The sequence below is a fragment of the Mobula birostris genome, chromosome 8 (genome assembly GCF_030028105.1).
Source record: "Mobula birostris isolate sMobBir1 chromosome 8, sMobBir1.hap1, whole genome shotgun sequence".
NCBI lineage: Eukaryota > Metazoa > Chordata > Chondrichthyes > Myliobatiformes > Myliobatidae > Mobula > Mobula birostris.
In genome coordinates, this window is record NC_092377.1 from 137,119,692 (window position 1) to 137,139,096 (window position 19,405).

The window sequence follows — 19,405 nt, forward strand, 5'->3', positions numbered from 1 at the left end:
ATGTTACCAGGTACTACCTTGAGATTTATTTCCAAAGTTTCAAGTAAATTTGTTATCAAAGTACCTATGTGTTACCATATGTAACCCCGAGGTTCACTTTTTGTTGTCATACTCAATAAATCCATAATAGAATAATAATCATAACAGAATAAATGAGTGACTGCACCAACCAGCGTGCAACAGACAAAAAACAGTACAAATACTAAAGGAAATAAATAATAAATAAATATTGAGAACATGAGATGAAGAGTCTTTGAAAGTGAGTCCATTGGTTGTTGGAATGTTTCAGTGGTGGGACGAGTGAAGTTAACCCCTTTGGTTCAAGAGCCTGAACCAAAAACTCTTCCTGAATCTGGTGGTGAGAGTCCTGAGGCTTCTGGTGCCAACAACGAGAAGAGAGCATGACCTGGGTGGTGGGGGTCTCCAATGACGGATGCTGCTCTCCTGTGACAACACACTCCGTGTTGATGTGTTCAGTGGCGGGTAGGGCTTTGTCCATGATGAACTGGGCCAGATTCACTACTTTTTGTAGGACTTTCCGTTCAAGGGCATTGGTGTTTCCGTACCAGGCTGTGATGCAGCCAGTCAATATGCTCTCCACTGCACCTCTATAGAATTTTGCCAAAGTTTTAGATGCCAAATCTTTGCAAACTCCTAAATAAGTAGAGGCGCTGCTGTGCTTTTTTCGTAATTGCACTTAGATAATTGCCTTGAAGGAAATACTAGCTTCAAAAAACATGCAGAATAGTATATAAAGGTTTGACAGTTAAATACTGATGACAAGTTACACAGAACTGTTTTGCATTTCTTTCCGTTTAACTGCTAACCTCACTAGGATTTCAAAATGCTTTCCTTCTTACTGACCAACATGACATATGTTGGGAGATGAAGTTACAAGTACTATTCCATTTTGAATTTGGATCAAGGGATAACACATTTGATTTGAGGTATTCTTTCTATGTAAATATTGATCATGCCAATTTGGGAGATGGTATTTCATCAGTTTTTTTTACATGGCACAAGTATTGTAGTTCAGTAGCAGCCTTCACTGAGGCTTTTTCAAGGAGCTGAAATAATTGGGATGAAGCTGTTCGGAAATGTCCTTTAATACGATTCTTTGCATCGTTTTTGAAGGGACTTCTCAAAGGTACCAGGGCACACACAAGAGAAACACAACACATCCTCTTAACAAAGGACATTTTCTAATCTTGTAATACTGCAAACAAACTGTTAATCTTTAAAGACAAACTCTTTTCTTTTCCTCAGGTGAATTACAGAGGCGTGCTGTCCTCTGAAGGCATCAGTCTCCTCTTGGGGAACACTCGCCCATTTGTAGGCCGCTGCTGCTACGTCTGTGCACCCCAAAGCTGGGTAATAGAAATGTGTATGCTCACAGGGTACTGCAGCTCATTCTAGGGATAGCATTTTGAGCTCCTTGGTCTTCGGTAGATTGTGTGATGCAGAGATATTTAAGATGGGCGTGCTTAGTGTTGGGGGGTGGTTGGTGAATTAGGATTGTGATTAGCAGGGCGAGAGCAGATAGTGAGCTGGGGATCATGGTATCAGCTAGAACAACTAATTCTGACCAATATCAAAGATAATGAAATGACCTTAATAAAAGTTGCACTATTAGGAATGTAGAAAACCTACAGCACAGTACAGGCCCTTCGGTCCACAAAGCTGTGTGGAACATGTCCTTACCCTTAGAACTACCTAGGCTTACCTATAGCCCTTTTTTTTTCTAAGCTCCATGTATACATCCAGGCATCTCTTAAAAGACCCTACTGTTTCCGCCTCCACCACTGTCGCCAGCAGCCCATTCCACGCACTCACCACTCTCTGCGTTTTTAAAAAAAAACTTACCCCTGACATCTCCTCTGTACCTACTTCCAAGCACCTTAAAAATATGCCTTCTCGTGCTAGTGATTTCAGCCCTGGGGAAAAAGCCTCTGACTGTCCACACGACCACAAGGCCATTAGACAGTGGTCGGCATGGAATGCCCTGCAGACACTGCAGGAGAAGGATGTGATGGACACAGTGGGGTGGTTCCCTGAGCAGACCGTCCAGTTCATCTGGCAAATTGCCTCATTGCCAGACCTCACCAACAGGCACAAAGACCTCGCCTGGCTGGCGGTGAGAGGGGCCCTCCTAGTCAGATCCCTCCCGTACGCCCGGAACGTCATCTCCACACCCCACCGCCCACGGGAGGACTGCAGTGAGGAGGAGTCGGTGACTCACCTCTTTGCACACTGCGAGTTCGCAGAGAAGGTGTGGAGGAGGATGGAAGGGACGGTGTCAAGATTCATACCCAGCAGCTGCGTTACCAAGGACTCCGTGATCTACGGGCTGTTCCCGGGGACGCACATGGAGACAAACATCCGGTGTTGCTGGCAGATCATCAATTCGGTGAAAGATGCGCTTTGGTCGCCCGGAAACTTGGTGGTCTACCAGCACATGGAGATGTCCGTGACTGAATGCTGCCGACTGGCACATTCTCGCCTGCAGGGGTATGTGCTGGGGGATGCACTCAAGCTTGGTGCGGCCACCGCGAAGGCCCAGTGGGGAAGGACCACAGTTTAAGGTTCGTCACCCGTGGGAGTGGGAGGGGTCGGGTGGGGAGGAGAATACCCCTCATCAGCAGTGTGGATAGATGAATCAACATGGTGCCCCAGGAGTGGCTGGAATTGTGTAGGCCGTTAAAGAACTTTGGTAAAGGAATTAGAATCAACGCCTGGTTTTTTATTGGTTTATTGTTAATAATTTTTTATTTTAATTAAGTCTTAATTCTTGACCAAGGTTTGAGAGTCAATGAACAAACGATTTATTGTAAACATCTTTCATTTGAATATGGACTGAGAGTCAACACATAATTTTATTGTAAATAACCTTATTTTGTAATATTTCTGAATGAAGTATTTTTGGAGGGGAAAAAAACTATAGCTCTTGCAGCTTCTTTTTCTTCATATCCTATACTAAAGTTCCCTTATCATTTCAGGGCATGCTGTTCCATAATTACTTAGCCTTGTTGGGATTTCGAAATGCTATCCTTGTCACCGAGAAAGAAACACGGTATGTTGATAAATGATCTTACAGACAATTTGCTGTTTTTGACTTTAGCAGCAATGTAATCAGTGACGTATAGAACAAAAGGAAAATGGGTGAGAAATTTAGTTTTGAACGTGCCGCCTCACTGAGCTTCTGTTGATTTCTGTGTGGCTTGCAGTGTGTGCCTCATGAATTTTACCCAGAGTCAGTTCCAGGATTAGACTGTGAAAATCATGGTTACTTGACACGTGTAGTTCTCATATTTGTATAACGCTGGCATTGTATCGCATGATCTCTGGCCATCTTCATTGCACAAGTAGTCTGCACTAATACGAGGTGTCCTCTCCATAGTGCTAAGCTCTAGGATGGTGATAAGTGTTGCTGCTGATGTCCAAAAATATAATGCAAGTCTGCGTTCGGGGAGTTCTTTTGGTAGGTTGGTATAATTTCATTTCAATAATAGATTATATGAACTGCTGAGTAACTCGGCAGTGAAGCCAGTGTTGGTAATTAAAGCTTGTTTTTGACAGTTTACTGGTGCTTATTCACCACTGTGAGTTGGACGCTGTGGCATTTTGTCAACGTGCTACAGATTTCTTAACTTGGTGCACGATGGGAAAGAGTAGTGAGCAGATAATACCGTTCTCTGTAAAATGAAGGATTGCATAGAATGGACGACACAACTTTGCTATCTTGCAATGATGAATCAAGCAGAATGAATTGGGGTCTTTAGCTCAAGATGCTTGTATCCTAATGCTGACCATGCCAATATTGATAGTTACGTTTTATATCATTGCATGATTCTCCGTGTGTTTTAACCAGGCTCTTCCTTCCCAAGCTGAAGATTGATAGGAATTATAGTGAGACAGCAGGGAAGCAGTCTCCTCGGCTGTCAGGTCCCAGCCAACAAACAACTGCCCATGTTGTATTAATCCAATTTCTTAAAAGATCCTCCATGTTCTCTTTAGCTCTCTCTCTCCCCCCCCCGTGATTCTGCCCATGTTACTGTAATCCTATGTTAATCCCAATTTTTTTAAAAATTTCATCCATATTCTCTTTAGCTCTCCTCCCCCACCCTCAGAACCTGCCCATCTTACACTAATCCTACATTAATCTCAATTTGTTTTTTATTTTCCCCTCATCCTCCCCAACTCTTCCCTCCAGGTTCCCACCTATATTCACCTTTACACTTGGGGGGAGGGGGGTAATTTATTGTGGCCGGTTAACCTACTAACTCATGGGCCGCTGGCATGTCGGAAGAAACAGGAGCAACGGAGAAAGCCCACGCAAACAGACAGACGGCCGCCTGAGGTCAGGATTGAACCCCCGTCTCTGCTGCTGTCTCAGCTGCCCATCATTCCACTGTGAATTGAATTGAATTTACTTAAACCTTACATCCGTCCCACAAAGTGAGGGAGTAAAAATCTTTGCGTTATGACTCTTGCAATGTCCAGCTTTGTGAATTTAAAAGTCTGATGGCTTGTAGCACGAAGCCGTCCCGTAGCCTGTTGGTCCTGGCTTTAGTGCTGTGGTAGTGTTAGCCAGACGGAAGCAGCTGAAGCAGTTTATGGCTGGGGTGACTGGTGTCCCCGGTGATCTTCCAGGCACTCTTTACGCAGATGTCACTGTTAACGCCCCCCCGTGGAGGGAAGTTCCCATCCGCAGGTGTGCAGGGCTGTCTGTACCACTGTCAAGGTTGGTGCAGTTCCCGTACCCAGTCAGGACGCTGTCAGTGGTGCCCCTGTAGAAGGTCTTGAGGATTTGGGGGCTCGTGCTGAACTTCTTCAGTCGCCTGAGGTGGAAGGGATACTGTTGTGCTTTTTTTTTTGTCACATTGCCGGTGTGTATGGATCTTCAGTGATGTGTGTACTGAGGGACTTGAAACTATTCACCCTCTCAACTGCAGTCCCATTGATGTTGATGGGGCAAACCTGTCTCCGTTCCTCCTGTCATCCAAGATCAGCTCTTTTGTTTTTCAGCCATTGAGTGATGCTATAAAGTAGTGTTTCTGCAGGTACCGAGGCTGGCTCGCTCATCATCTCTGCCACATCCTGTTTGTTGCTAAGTGTACGGTTTATCCAGATGCACCTCTTCTGGAACACAGAATTAACAGCGCCAGGTGAGAGCTAGTGGTACTCAGAATATTGTTCAATGATCTGGTGTGTTGTGTCTGCACCTTGAATCTGATAAATACAGTAAAGCAATTGATACTTTTTGTCCAGAATGCAGGAGGCTGCAAAGAACGTATCTGACACGGCTGTATCTGATCAGAAATCACCTTGTAATGTGAAGAATGTGATCACAATCTTGCATCAGATCCAGGCTACGATCTCGCCCCTCGTACTCAGGTACAGTAGGAGTTTTTGACAATATATTGTCTAAGGTATACCATTCGATGAAACGGTGTGGTACTGCTGCTCGAAACGTGCCTGAGACGATGTGTTCCTTGCTGTGCTCGCGTTTGGACCTGTGTGAACCAGAGTGGAAGTGGAGACTCTCAAAGCAAACGGGGTATGGGTTTATTGTCGAATCACCCTGCACAGGGGTGGACTCTGCAACAACTGTGTCCATTGTACATCAGTGCTTTTCCGTACCAACCCCACATACCAGTGCACGGCCTCCTGTGCGTTGGTAATTCAAGTGCTTGTCCAGATACTGAGATATTGTGAGGATAACTGCCTCCACCACCCACTCAGGAAGTGTGTTCTGCATTCCACCAACTGTCTGAATGCAAGAGCTTTTCTTTAACTCCTCAATGTTGTATCTTGTAACCTAAGCTTTTGAGTATCGGATATTTTGGCTATGGGAATGCTCTTCTTTATGTCCTAGATAATTTAATAGACTTCTTTAGAGTCCTCAGCTTTCTCTGCTTTAAAGGGAAAAAACCCATTCCATGTAAGCTCTGATCATGACAACTCTCCATCCTGGGCAATATTCTGATGAATATACTCTGCTCCATCTCCAGTGCAGTAATGTTGTCCCTATAGTGGGGCCTTCAGAATTGTGTACAGTGCTCCAGCATTTTCCCAACTAGTGTTTCATAAAGTTGTACTAAAACTTCCTTGCTCCTGTGTTCTACCCCAGCTCAAGAGGACAGATGTGCAATGTGCTGCCTGCAGCTTATTTACCTCTGCTGCTGTTTGATTATTTATTTAGAGAGACAGCACGGTAACAAGTCCTTCCGGCCCAATGGGCCCACACCACCCAATTAAACCCATGTGACCAATTAACCTACTAACCTGTACTTTGGAATTTTGGAGGAAACCAGAGCACCTGGAGGAAACCCACGCAGCCATGGGGAGAGTGTACAAACTTCTTACGGACAGCGGTGAAACTGAACCTGGGTAGCTGGCACTGTAGTAGCATAACACTGTCTACACTACACTACAATGTCACTGTATGTATCTTTAGAGATCCCTGTGCTTGTACACCAAAATCCCTCAGTAGTTTCTTGGGCCCTTCCATTTGTTGTCTAATTCCTATTCTCATTTGTTCTCCCCAAAGTGCTTCACTTCGCACTTGTGTGATTTAAATTCCATTTACCATTGTTTTGCTCATGTTATTATCTGACCAATATCACCCTGTAGCTCCTGACTAGCCTCACTTTCAAAAACACTTTTCATGTCATTTTCAAACTTTCTGATCATGCCTTCTGCATTCATATATGGTTTTACAATTTATAAAAGAAGTAGGAAAGGTCCCAACACTGGTATCTGGGCTACATCACTGGTCACAGTATTCCAGTGCCAGTGTCACCTGCATCTGCTGCCTTTTTATTGTCATGTCAACACTGGATCCAGTTTACATCTCGAACTTGCACCAGTGGGCAATATGCGGCAGCTCATAAAACTACTAGATAAACTGTATGTCTTCTGAACTGTTATCGTTGCAATTTCCTTTAAAGGAATGCACTTTTGAAATGTCTAAACGCCCCAGCGATTTTATGATCTCCTGAAAGGCTGGTGAACTTGACTCTCAGGAATTCAGATATGGCAGCTGGAAGCGGACGGAATCGCTGGAAGTGAAGGCGCCCCAGTGCAGACCTCACGCCAGGCTGAAGCGCTGGGGATAGTGACCCCTGCTCCCTACCCTACTCCTTGCCATTTATGGTCACCAGAGTGCAAGGTAGGCGACCCAATGGCAAGATTGCTGTGTTGGCAGAAAATGGGAGATTGCTGTGTTCTGTTGCACTGAGGGGTCCTCAATCCACCAGAAAGGGTAGAGGCAGCAGCACCTGCTTCGTCGTGGTGCTCAGATGTAGTTCTCTTGTCTCGCTCCTGTTCTCTCGACCTGGAGCATCTAATGGTTAAGTGTTGGCCATTCTTCTTACTGAGAGAGTTTGCTGCTGCGATCCTGACTCCAGTTTACGTACTGCCCAAGGCAGATGTTAAGCAAGCACTTGATGTACTGAGAGCCCTGATTAATCCTGCCCTGACACCCTTCACATCTTTGCTGGAGACCACAGTCAGGCTAGCTTGAAGAAATGTCTGCCCAGCTACCATCCATACATCACCTGTAGCACCAGAGGGCCCAACGCAGTCGACCACTGCCTCACCACCTTCAAGAATGCCTACCATTCCATAGACCGTATTTTGGGAGCACTGCTCACCTAGTCCTCCTCCACCTGCATGCAAGCAGAGAATAAAGAGCAAGGCAGGAGAGTTAAGGACTTCAAACAGTGGCCATGGAAGATGGAGGAGTGCCTACAGGATCATTTCAAGTCAGTGGACTGCGACCATGCTCAGAGACTCATTAGAGGAACTGAATAAATATGCCACAGTTGTCCTGGATGCTCACGGATGAGTGTGTGTTCTCAAAATCTTTCAAAGCCTTCCCCAACCAGAGGCCTGAGATGAACCAAGCGATCCGTCGTTTGCTGAAGGTCAGATTGCTGGTGCTCAAGACCGGCAACGCACGAGGCCCAGGTATGACCTCTGGAAAGCCGTCTCGCATGTGAAGTGGCAGTCACGGACCAGACTTGAATTACAGGAGGATGCTTGACACCTGCGGCAGGGCTTGAATGCCATCGGCTTCCGCAAGGCATAGCCAAGCAATGTAAGTAATAAGGTTTTGCTCCCAGGTGAGCTCAGCGCCTGTGACCGATAGAATGTGGAGATACCTTCACAATCCTCAACAGCCCCTGATGACCCTGTGTTTTCAGTCTCTGAGGCTGACATAAGAGCATTCTTCAAGAAGATAAACCACAGAAACCATCTGACCCGGACTGTGTATCTGGATAAGTACTGAAGGTCTGTGTTGATCAACTGGCTGGACGTCGTCAACCACTGACATCTTCAACCTTTCGCTTTGGCATTCTGAGGTACCCACCTGCTTTAAGAGGGCTTGAATCATACCGGTGTCCAAGGAGCATGTGGTAACGTACTTCAATGACTATTGTCCAGTAGCACTCAAATCCATTGTGAAGAAGTTTTTTTGAGATTGGTCACGAAGCATATCGACTTCTGCCTGAGGAGTGACCTGGATTTGCTCCAATCTGCCTGCCGCCAAAGCAGGTCAACAGCAGTTGCCATTTCATTGGCTCTTCACTCAACTCTGTAACATCTGGAGAATGAAGGTGCATACATCAGGATGATCTTCATTGAACACTATCATCCCCTTCAAACTAATCACTAAGTCCTTGACCTCTGTACCTCCTTGTGTAACTGAATCCTCTATTTCAGGGGTCCCCAACCTTTTTTGCACTGCGGACCAGTTTAATATTGACAATATTCTTGCGGACTGGCCGACCGGGGTCGGGGGTGGTGTTCAAGTAGGGTTGAACTCACCTCAACATGTCTTTTACAGTTAGAGTTGCCAACTTTCTCACTCCCAAATAAGGGACAAAAGTAGCAGTCAAATCCTGCCGATGGGTTCCAGCCCAAAACGTCGAACGTACCTCTTCCTATAGATGTTGCCTGGCCTGCTGCGTTCACCAGCATTTTTGTGTGTGTGTTGACAGGACACTTGTGTTTACTCCGAGAAAGACTACCATGACCATGAAGCCTTGCGTGGGCACCTGTGTGCGCATGCGTGACGTGCACATGTGCGTACGTGCTGATTTTTTTTTTTCCACAAATCAGTTTTGGCATAATCTTCCCGACTACACTGTACATACATTATTTCTACTTTATATAGGCTGTGTATTTATCATATCATTCCTGCTTTTACTACATGTTAGAGTTATTTTAGGTTTTATGTGTTATTTGGTATGATCTGGTAGGTTATTATTTGGGTCTGGGAACGCACAAAAATTTTTCCCATATAAATTAATAGTAATTGCTTCTTCGCTTTACACCATTTCAGCACGAAAAGTTTCATAGGAACGCTCTACCTTAGCGGGGGAAATACGGGACAAGGGCGGTCCCGTATGGGACAAACCAATTTAGCCCAATATACAGGATGTCCTGGCAAATACAGGACAGTTGGCAGCCCTCTGTTCAGGTTCAACAGTGCGTGACAGGGAATGAGGATAGGTGCAGCTGACTCGTGTCGTTTCCTCGCGGCCTGGTAGCATATGCTTTGCAGCCCAGTGGTTGGAGACCGCTGCTCTGTTTCCTCGCTTGTAGACCCCAGTCAGTTTGGTTTGGCAATAACATCTCCTCCATGATCTCCATCAGCACAGGGGCACTACAGTGCCGTGAGCTTAGCTCCCTGCTCCACTCGCTTTATACCTATGACTGTGAGGCTAAGCACAGATCCAGTGCCATATTTAAGTTAGTTGAATCAAAGGTGGTGACGAATTGGCATTGTTTGTGAAAAGCTGGGGGTGTTCTTACAGTGAAAGTGTTAACCTTGTGTTGTTGATCTTGTAACTATAGCACATTTTGTGTCTTGTATGCATGGTACAAATCTGCATGCCATCTACCACAGGTTTTAATTGCTGCCAGAGTAAATTGAAAGGACAATCAGTGGTCCAAATAGTCAATTTCCAAATAAACCAGAGTCCAGTTGAGTCTAGAGCCATAAACTGCCACAGACGTTAATTTTGAGTGCTTTGCTCTTCACAGGATAACCAGCTGGGTGTTGCTGAAAGTATTTAATTGGGTTTTTGTAAATCTGCAAGTTCATCGAGGGCAAATTGAGATGCTACGGAAAGCAAGAGAAGAGGTAAGGTGTTGACTGTCTGTTAGGAAAACTCTAGAAGAATAGTTTTTCTGTTTAAGGTTTAAAAGATGTCCCGTTTCTGAAAGGTGCGTACAGCGCCATTTCCTTGTGACAGTCCAGCTTTTGCCGCAGTTCCCATTGCCGGCTGATGCTTAGTTTGATTGCCTTGTAGATGTGTGCAAGTAATTCATCGGTGGATTACCTGACCCTGTGGCCAACTCCTGCAGATGCACACAGTTTTGCACTGTTAAATATTTACAGTTACTTAATGGAAATATTCTGGAGCAAAGTAACCCATTGGATTCATAAGACTGGTTCTTTCAAACAGAACTGATTGAAATGTCTTAGGATTGTAAATGTTAGTCCATATAATAAAGCAAATGTTCTTGTTAGCTATGGCCCTATTTAAATAGTATTGCAGTGACGTTAGTGTGTGTGTTCAGATTGAGTTTAAAATGTAGCAGATAATAATGCATGGAATTATTTGTGTAATAAATATGGTGGACTATGTTTGTATTTTTGGCAGTATGATGGTCCATTTATCTTCTTCCCTGTACGCAAATCTCGTCTGGATTACCTACTGGTTACCTTTGTCCTTTTCTGCCACAGTATCAGAGTCCCATACATTACTTGTGGGGAAGATGTCCAGCTTCCATTTTTCAGGTGACATTACTAAGTCCTCAAGCTATTAGTAAGGATTGGGAATATGTTGTACCGAAAAGCAAAATATTTAGCTCTCGGACTTGAGAATCTTGTGTATTATTGTGACATGTATGGCCAAACTTTTGCATGCCACTGTGTGTGTGTGTGTGTGTGTGTGTGTGTGTATTATAATATATGTGTGTGTGTGTGTGTATAAATCATGCTAATCTGCAGCTCTGTGTAATTACTGTGTGAATAGAGATACTGTTTTGTGTCCTGCCTGCTGTTGCTTCATTCTTCATGATGAATGAAGAATGCTTCATTCTTCATTGAATTTACTTATATTGACAAAATGACAACTAGGAATTTCGTTGTTTGAATGTCATCCACTGGGACATATTTGTCACATGTCTATCTCTGATCTAAAAGTAATACTTATCCTCTGTTTGTTGATGCTGGGACTACTGGGCCCTTGTAGATTCTAATGTTTTTCTGCTATGCTGGTATGAAATAGTTCGCTAGTTGCTGCTTGGTTTAGATCATCCAATTAACTAGTCAGCACAGTTGATGCTAGGGAGAAAGTTACGTCCTGACCTCATTTCTTCATCAGACCAAAATTTGGTCACCGTATAAACAGGAGATAAGGTTGAAAAGTTATTTTTAAAGCTAAACAAAACTAGTTCATGCAACTAGCATAAATGCTAGACTTCTTTGGAACTTCTTTCTTCTTCCCAAGTCCTATGTAACCTACCGCCCAAAGAATTAATGAACAAGAGAAAATCTGCAGATGCTGTAAATCAAAGTAATACACACAAAATGCCCGAGGAACTCAGCAGGCCAACCAGCATCTATGGAAAGGAGTAAACAGTCGATGTTTCGGGTCTGGGCCCAAAACGTTGGCTGTTTAATCTTTTCCATAGATGCTGCCTGGCCTGCTGAGTTCCTCGGGCATTTTGTGTGTGTACCCAAAGAATTGTGTTTACTGCGTTTCAGCAATGCAGGAACATACTTCGAACATGTCCGGTCTTATTTCATTGTGAGCAGCCGGGGAGCAGAGGTCACATTTTCAGAGTCTGAATCAGTGGCTCGCTCGAGTGGCCTCCTTCATAGCACCCCAGAAGGCGCCACATTTTTCTGGTGAATGTCTTAGGGCAATGCCCGAAGCTTGTGAATGTGGCAACAGCTGTGCGAGAAGTGTCACAAAATACTTTTCGAAGGTGACCCTGTATGGATATATGATGCTCTTTGTTTTGGTTCTTTTCAACTGGTCAGGACTCTGCTGCGGAGATTGGGAGGAATCTTCACTTCACCAGTACCACACGGAACTAAGATAACTCCTGGGAAGAATTTGTATAAGACGGTCTTAAATTTGGTTAGTCAAAGCGTTGTCTTGATTTTTATATTGTCACACTTCATAAAGAAAAATCTGTATTACTTGCATCTTATATCAGAGCCAACTTTAGTTCAAACAACACAAGATATGAACTTAAGGCCGATTTATACTTCTGCGTCAAATCTACGCCATAAGTACGGCGTAGCCGCGTACACTACGCTGTAGCCTACCACGCATCTCTCCCAAGAATGTAACTATGCGTCGCGGCGATGCAGTCCGCAACAACTGTGATTGGCCGGCTTGGTAGCATTGCATTTCCTCCTACGCTGCAATAGCTTCCCATTGGGCGACTGAAGGGCAGGGCAGGAACTCTGGCTGCAATGCTTTCCATAAAGCTTTACAGACCTCAGAAATCATGGACGACCCTGTGCTTGACGCCAGTTTGTAGCTAGCTGCTACAGCCTGTTGACCTCCACGCGAAGCTAAATCTCAAATGGTGATTGCCAGTCTCTGAGTACACTGTGCGTACACTGATGCGAAATAAATGGCTGGAGATGATGAACCAAATCGTCAAATCTACCTGCCGACATCCGAAAATATTTGAAAAGCATTTCCTTGTCCATGTCTCTCAGTGGCTGGACAAGCACAGAAAATTCACCCTCCTTCAGTTTCAACACGAAGAAACTCAACACAGTGGCATAGGAACCCCACCGCCAACTAGCGTTTTGGCGGTGAATTGCAGAGTGACGCAGACACGCCAACGCACAAGTATAAATGCTCACAACGGCGTAGGCTACTGCGCAGAAATATAAATCAGCCTTAAGTTGACACTTTCAGTAGCTAGAAAACTAAACACTCTAAAATTCAAGTGGTCAGGAAAAAGTCTCATTGTGAGAATTAAATAGCCTTGACCTCTTTCACGCTGCCCCACCGCTTTATTATATAATGTAACTTCAACTAGTCAATGCCAAATGAACGTTTTCTACTTGAAGTGACATGAAGATTTCTTACTGGAGTACTTTCCAGCATTTTGAATGACTTTGGTCTATAGAAAGTGTTTAATAAGTACTGTGGTTTTATAGCAGTTTCCAACGTATGAGTTGTTGCCAAGAATGTTTCTATAAAGTTTGCTTCTCTGTTACTTTTCAGTAAGAGTCGGGCCTTAGAGCTGCACAAACAAAGTTTGGGAAGGGGTTGTAGTTTGTTTAAAGAAGAGAGGAATTTGGACTTAAACAGATGAAACCTCAAGAATTTGGTTGAGATAAATTCCTCTGATGGCTTCTCAGCTTAACATGCAAACATACCTAATTAGTTCACTCACCCCCACACAGCTAACAATACAAGCACACCCTGTTAACTGTGAACACTATGCTATTGAAGTCCAGAAGCTAGACAAGCACAAACTTCCTTCCTCTAAAGTTGAGCACACATGGCACAGATGGATCTATTGACCCATTCCTGAAACGCTTAAAAACCAGACATTACCACGTTTTCTTAGTCTTGTAACTGAGAAATACTGAACAAAATCCACAGTTGAATCAAAACCCTCAGCCAGAAATTCAACCAGACCAGCCACGTAAACACTGTTTGCTGGGAACCCTCGGAGGGTTTGTAAACTTAAGAAAAACGGGTAGTATTTTTAGCTGAGCTGCATCATCTATTCATCACTGTAATTGATACCAGTTTTGATCATTTGTGTAATTTTTTTCCCCTTATTTGGAGTGGAGTTGGGTAGATGGGGAAAAAGTGTCAAAAATTCGAGCATATGCAAAATAAACATTAGAATCGCAGCTCCTCAGCAAGTGAGGTATCGAGTCATACAACCCAGAAGAGTCACCTTGACCCACTACACTATTGCTGCCTATCCACACTATTGCTGTTTGCCAGTACCTGGTCCATAGTCGAAGTAGCCCATGCTTGCTGACAGGTGTCAAGTAACATTCATTCCATAAATAGTATCAGGGAATGACCATAAGATATAGGAGCAGAATTAGGCCATTAGGCCCATCCAGTCTGCTTTGCCAGTTCATCATGGCTGATCCATTTTCCCTTGAGTCTGCTCTACCATTTCATCATGGATGATCTGTTTTCCCTCTCAGTCCCAACCTTCTGCCTTCTCCCCATATCCCTTCATGCCCTGACCAATCAAGAATTTATCAGCCCAATAAATTGGCCTCCACAGCTGCCTATGGCAATGAATTCCACCGATTCCCCACTCTCTGGCTAAAGAAATTCCTCCTCATTTCTGTTCTACGTCCCTCTAATCTGAGGCTGTGCCCTCCAGTCTTAGACTCCCCCCAACATAGGAAACATGCTCTCCACATCCACTCTATCAAGGCCTGTCAGCATTCGATAGGCTTCAATGAGGTCTCCCCATCATTCTTCTGAATTCTAGTGAGTAGAGGCTCTAAGCCATCGAACGCTAAGCCTTTCAATCCATCTTGGACCAGAGAGAGTTTAACCAACACCCTCCCCCCATCCTTGATGGTCATCTACACTAATGCCATCGTTTAATGCCCCATCATTAAAATTTAATGGCTCGGCCTTGATGGGAAACACAAAAGACCGGCCACATAAGTCCACCCATCTAACTAACTAATAGCTCTGTAGTACATAATGCTAATCTCTGAGCCGTGATACTATTTTGCCCTCCGCCAACCCGTCCAGAGAGGTAGATTTCAACAATGCAGGAAATAATCTCAGTTGTGACTGGTGGCAGGTTCCGACGCTGCAAAGCTTTGCTGACTGCAAGGCATAAGTAAGGAGCTAATGGAATGCTGCCCACATCTAGATGATTATAGCTCCATGTAGGTTCTTCTCTATCCTGACATGGAAATACGTGTCTGCACTTTCAGCATCAGTGACATCCTGGGAGCTCACTGGACAGTCAACACTGGATTACTTTCACCAGCGGTTCGCAAAGGTGGTTTTTCATCGTTTTCCCAAGGTGCGCTTAAGGTTGGGCAATAATTACTGGCCTTGCTGCAACCTTTGTATTCTAGTTTCATCCTGGCCCTAACGAAGGGTTTCAGCCCAAAATGTCAACTGTTTATTCCTTTCCATAGGTGCCGCCTGGCCTGCTGAGTTCTGCCAGCATTATGTTTCTGTTACTACCGATTGCTGAACAATACTTTGCGAATATTAACCTGTTTGATTGCTGGTCTGCGGGGAGTTCTATTTTCTTGTCTGTGTCCAATATTGCAGTACATTGAGAGATTGCTGAGCGAGAATCAGAGTCTGCTGGTGTATCTGGAAGACCTAGTTCCGTCTGGCGGGCGACCTTGTTGCGCAGGATTGGAATGGCTAGCACGGGTGTTCGACGCTTTTCATAACCAATTGATACCAGATGCTGTACTGATACCTGTGGGTGTCTCTTACGATCGTATTGTCGACGAAAACTGCTATGAACAGATGGTAAGGGTAGTTCTTAGCTTCCTACTAGAATAAGAGTGGTTTTTGCGTTTTATGTTATAAAGCCTGCTTTCTTGTTCATCCTTGAATCTAATTTTTGGGAGAAGCGAGCTTTTGCAATCATCCAAATTGTGCATAAAGCATAGAAGTTCTGTGAACGAACAGGCTTTGTCTGTTTTAAACTTGGCACCAGATTAAACCGTATTCTTCTACTGCACATGAACCATGCCCCGTTGTTCCCCGTGCATTGATGTGCTGATACTCAGAGCAAGTCTGTGCAGGTTTGCAACAGCTGTTGGGAGGGTTTAATTAAGTAATTTTTGAAACGTATTGAGAGAAACTTCAACAGCCCCTTCTGGCCCAGTGAGCCCTCACTGCCCAATTACTAAAGGTTCAAAGATTCATTTATTCCAAAGTACGTCTGAGATTCGTCTTCTCCAGATAGCCACAAAACAAAGAAAACCATCGAAGTCATTCAGGGAAACATTCAAATCCACCCCCCAGACCAAAAAACAACAGCAACGCGATCATCAGCCCCCAAACCCTGCAGAAAAAAAAATTAGCAAAATGTGCCAAGGGGCAACAAGAACATCAACTCCTAAAGCCCCCTTGCCTTGCACACACAAAAAACCCCCAGCAGATTGCACCACAGGCAACCCCCAAGCCATCCCCCCCCTCGCACAAAGATCTAACAAAAATGCGCTGTGGCAACAAGAACCTCAACCCTAACCCCCTCCCCTCATGCACAAAAACTAACAACACAGCAATAAGGGAGAACGGGCGAAAATGCAGACTATAGAAACCATAAGACTGAAAAAGGCGGGAGTCCAGAATCCAATCCATAAACGCAGAGCTTTGGTCACACCCTCTGACAGCAGCCAGGAAGAGAGAGAGAGAGAGACCTACCCTCCGGAGCAGCGATGGGTCGTCACGCAGACTCCTTCTCCAGCAGCAGCAAGAGATCCGTTCGCAGCAGCGATCAAAAAGGCGGGGAATCAGCACTGGATTCTCGCTCGCCTGGGTGTTTCACTCTTCCTTGACTCTTTAATCCAGCGATCCCCAACCACCGGGCCGCAAAGCATGTGCTACTGGGACGCGAGGAAACGATATGAGTCAGCTGCACCTTTCCTCATTCCCTGTCACGTACTGTTGAACTTGAACATAAAGTTGCCAAGTGTCCCGTATTTGCCGGGACATCCAATATATTGGGCTAAATTGGTTTGTCCAGTATTTCCCCCGCTAAGGGAGAGCGTTCCTATGAAACCTTTTGTGCCGAAATGGTGTGAAGCAAAGAAGCAATTACCATTAATTTATATGGGAAAAATTTTTGAGCGTTCCCAGACCCAAAAAATAACCTAACAAATCATACCAAGTAACACATGAAACCGAAAATAAATAACACTAACATATAGTAAAAGCAGGAATGATATGATAAATACTCAGCCTGTATAAAGTAGAAATAATGTATGTACAGCATAGTCGGGAAGATGAAGGCAAAATGGATTTGTGGGGAAGAAAAATTGGCACGTACGCGCATGTGCAACTCACACAGATGCCCGCGCAAGGCTTCATGGTCATGGTAGTCTTTCCTGAGGTAAAGTGTCCTGGGATTTGACTGCTACTTTTGTCCCTTATTTGGAAGTGAGAAAGCTGGCAACCCTAACTGTAAAAGACTAGTTGAGGTGAGTTTAACCCTACTTGAACACCCCCACCCCCGGTGGGCCATCCGCAAGAATATTGTCAATATTAAACTGGTCCACGGTGCACAAAAGGTTGGGGACCCCTGCATTAATCGGCAATTTAACGGATGCCTCTGCCGGCGAGAGGGAGATGACCCCCTGGACGAAGCCCACCCAGCCACAGGGAGAATGCGCAAACTCCTTACAGACAGCAGCGGAATTGAACACGGGTCACTGGCACTGTAATGGCGTTACATTAACTGCTAGGCCGCTGTGCCATACCAAAGCAGGGCTCGTCTGGAACTTAATTGTGATGCGATTGGGCAGGATCTTGGGAGTGTAAATTGGGAGCAGGTGTGCTCAAAGAAATGTACAGCGGCAATGTGGAGGTTGTTTCGGGGAGCAATTGCATGGGCTGCTGGATAAGTTTGCCCCGTTTGAGGCAGGGAAAGGATGATAGGGTGAAAGAACCGTGGTTGACAAGAAGGGATAGATAGATAACTGGAACATTTAGTCAAGAGGAAGGAGGAAGCATACTTTCTTCCTTCTGGAAACAGTAATCATACAGGGCTCTAGAGAGTTACAAGAGAGCTTAAGAGACTTAGGAGAGCTGGAAGAGGGCATGAAAAGCCCACGGTGCGTTGGATTAAGAAAAACCCCAAGGAGTTCTACGCGTACATGAAGAACAGGAGGATGAATAGAGTGAAAAAAGGACCAACTAAGGATAAAGGAGGAAAGATGCTTGGAGTCAGGGGAGATTGGGGATACTTTGCTTCAGTATTCAGCAGTGAAAGGGACCTCAATGAACGCGAGGTCAGCGTAGAGCATGCTAATCGGCTGGAACATGTTGCAGTTAAGAATGAGGCAATGTTGGAACTTTTGAGAAGTATTAATATAGATAAGTCCCCAGGGGCCGGTTGGAGTATAACACGGGTTACTATGGGATGCGAGGGAAGAGATTGCCTTGCCATTGGTGATGATCCTTCTAGCCACAGGAGTAGTGGGTGGGTGGCAAAGTGTTATTTCTTTGCTTGAGAATGATCATAGGAAATAATCCTGGGGCAGTGAGCCTTACACCAGTGGTGGGCAAGCTATTGGAGAGGATTCTTAAAGGCAGGGCTTACAAGCATTTGGAGGAGCATAGTCTGATTAGGGATAGTCGGCATAGCAAGTAACAAAACAAATGGGTGAAGGTAGAGCAGTAGACGTGCTGTAAATGGATTTGAGTAAGGTATTCAATGAGGTTCCCATGGTAGGTTCAGTGGACCACTCTTCAAGAACAGCCATTTTTGTCAGCTCACCCGACAGCCACTTCTTATACTTTCCCCGCACAAAAAAAAACAAACTCTTTGAGAAAAGTAATAACCAGGGAACCTAGTGAATTTCCTGCTCTTCAAACAGTCATTTAGGTCATTTTGTATTCACCCAAACAGCCAGATAGTTTCACATATCTTTATCTCCGTTCAATTTATAGTGCCTTTCCTTCTTAGTATTATGTTCAAGTGTTTAGTAATTTTATGTGCCCCAGTCCTGCATCAATGAAACTAAGCTGACAGTGTGACACTGGCCAGAATCATTTTGATCACGTCAATGCTTTAATAGCTTGCTTAGCCGGCCAGTTGCAACTGAGGTGCACTTTATTTAGTTCAAGTGTGAGGAACACTTGGAGTGACTTTTCTGCTTGTGGTCAATATTCTGACGTTTGGAAGGTGTATTTTGCCTGTGGAGTTTGTGTGATCTTTCCCTACAACAAAACATTGATCATTTGCACTCCAGACTGACTTGAAAAATGGCCAAGGCTGAGAGGTACTCTGTAGAAATTTCCCGAACAAAAGTTGGTTGAAATTCGAAAGCATTTTCACTCTAGTGGTTTAAATAAAAACATGGAGCAAACTTACTTTTAATATGTTATGCCACTTTTTCTGCAACTACCTTGTCAGAACTTTAACGTTCTGGTGACTTTAACATTCTGCCTGCGTAAGTTCTCATGGGCTCCTTTGCATTGTGAGACCTGGAGACGTTTGGTGTCAGTATTTTCTGGTTTTATGTCTGCATTTCAAGCCAAAGCCAGACCCTTTGTTAAAGGTGACAATCGTTCATGTTCTCAAGGTAAGTGACATAATGGTTTACAGCGACATGATGAACTTGGAGCTGCTATCTTTGTGAGAGGATGAAAGAAAAAGCACATAA

The 19,405-nt window shown here is 44.5% G+C and overlaps 1 protein-coding gene across 1 annotated transcript in view; it reads left to right on the plus strand.

Moving 5' to 3' along the window:
- Nucleotides 1–19,405, plus strand: part of LOC140202325 (glycerol-3-phosphate acyltransferase 1, mitochondrial-like) — a 58,858-nt gene that overhangs the window by 8,285 nt on the left and 31,168 nt on the right. The window contains exons 4-11 of the mRNA XM_072267232.1: nucleotides 1,267–1,371; nucleotides 2,997–3,070; nucleotides 5,061–5,165; nucleotides 5,269–5,394; nucleotides 10,054–10,153; nucleotides 10,677–10,813; nucleotides 12,065–12,164; nucleotides 15,330–15,539. Of these exons, the coding sequence (XP_072123333.1) occupies nucleotides 1,267–1,371; nucleotides 2,997–3,070; nucleotides 5,061–5,165; nucleotides 5,269–5,394; nucleotides 10,054–10,153; nucleotides 10,677–10,813; nucleotides 12,065–12,164; nucleotides 15,330–15,539 (957 nt within the window). The remainder of the gene's footprint in view (nucleotides 1–1,266; nucleotides 1,372–2,996; nucleotides 3,071–5,060; nucleotides 5,166–5,268; nucleotides 5,395–10,053; nucleotides 10,154–10,676; nucleotides 10,814–12,064; nucleotides 12,165–15,329; nucleotides 15,540–19,405) is intronic.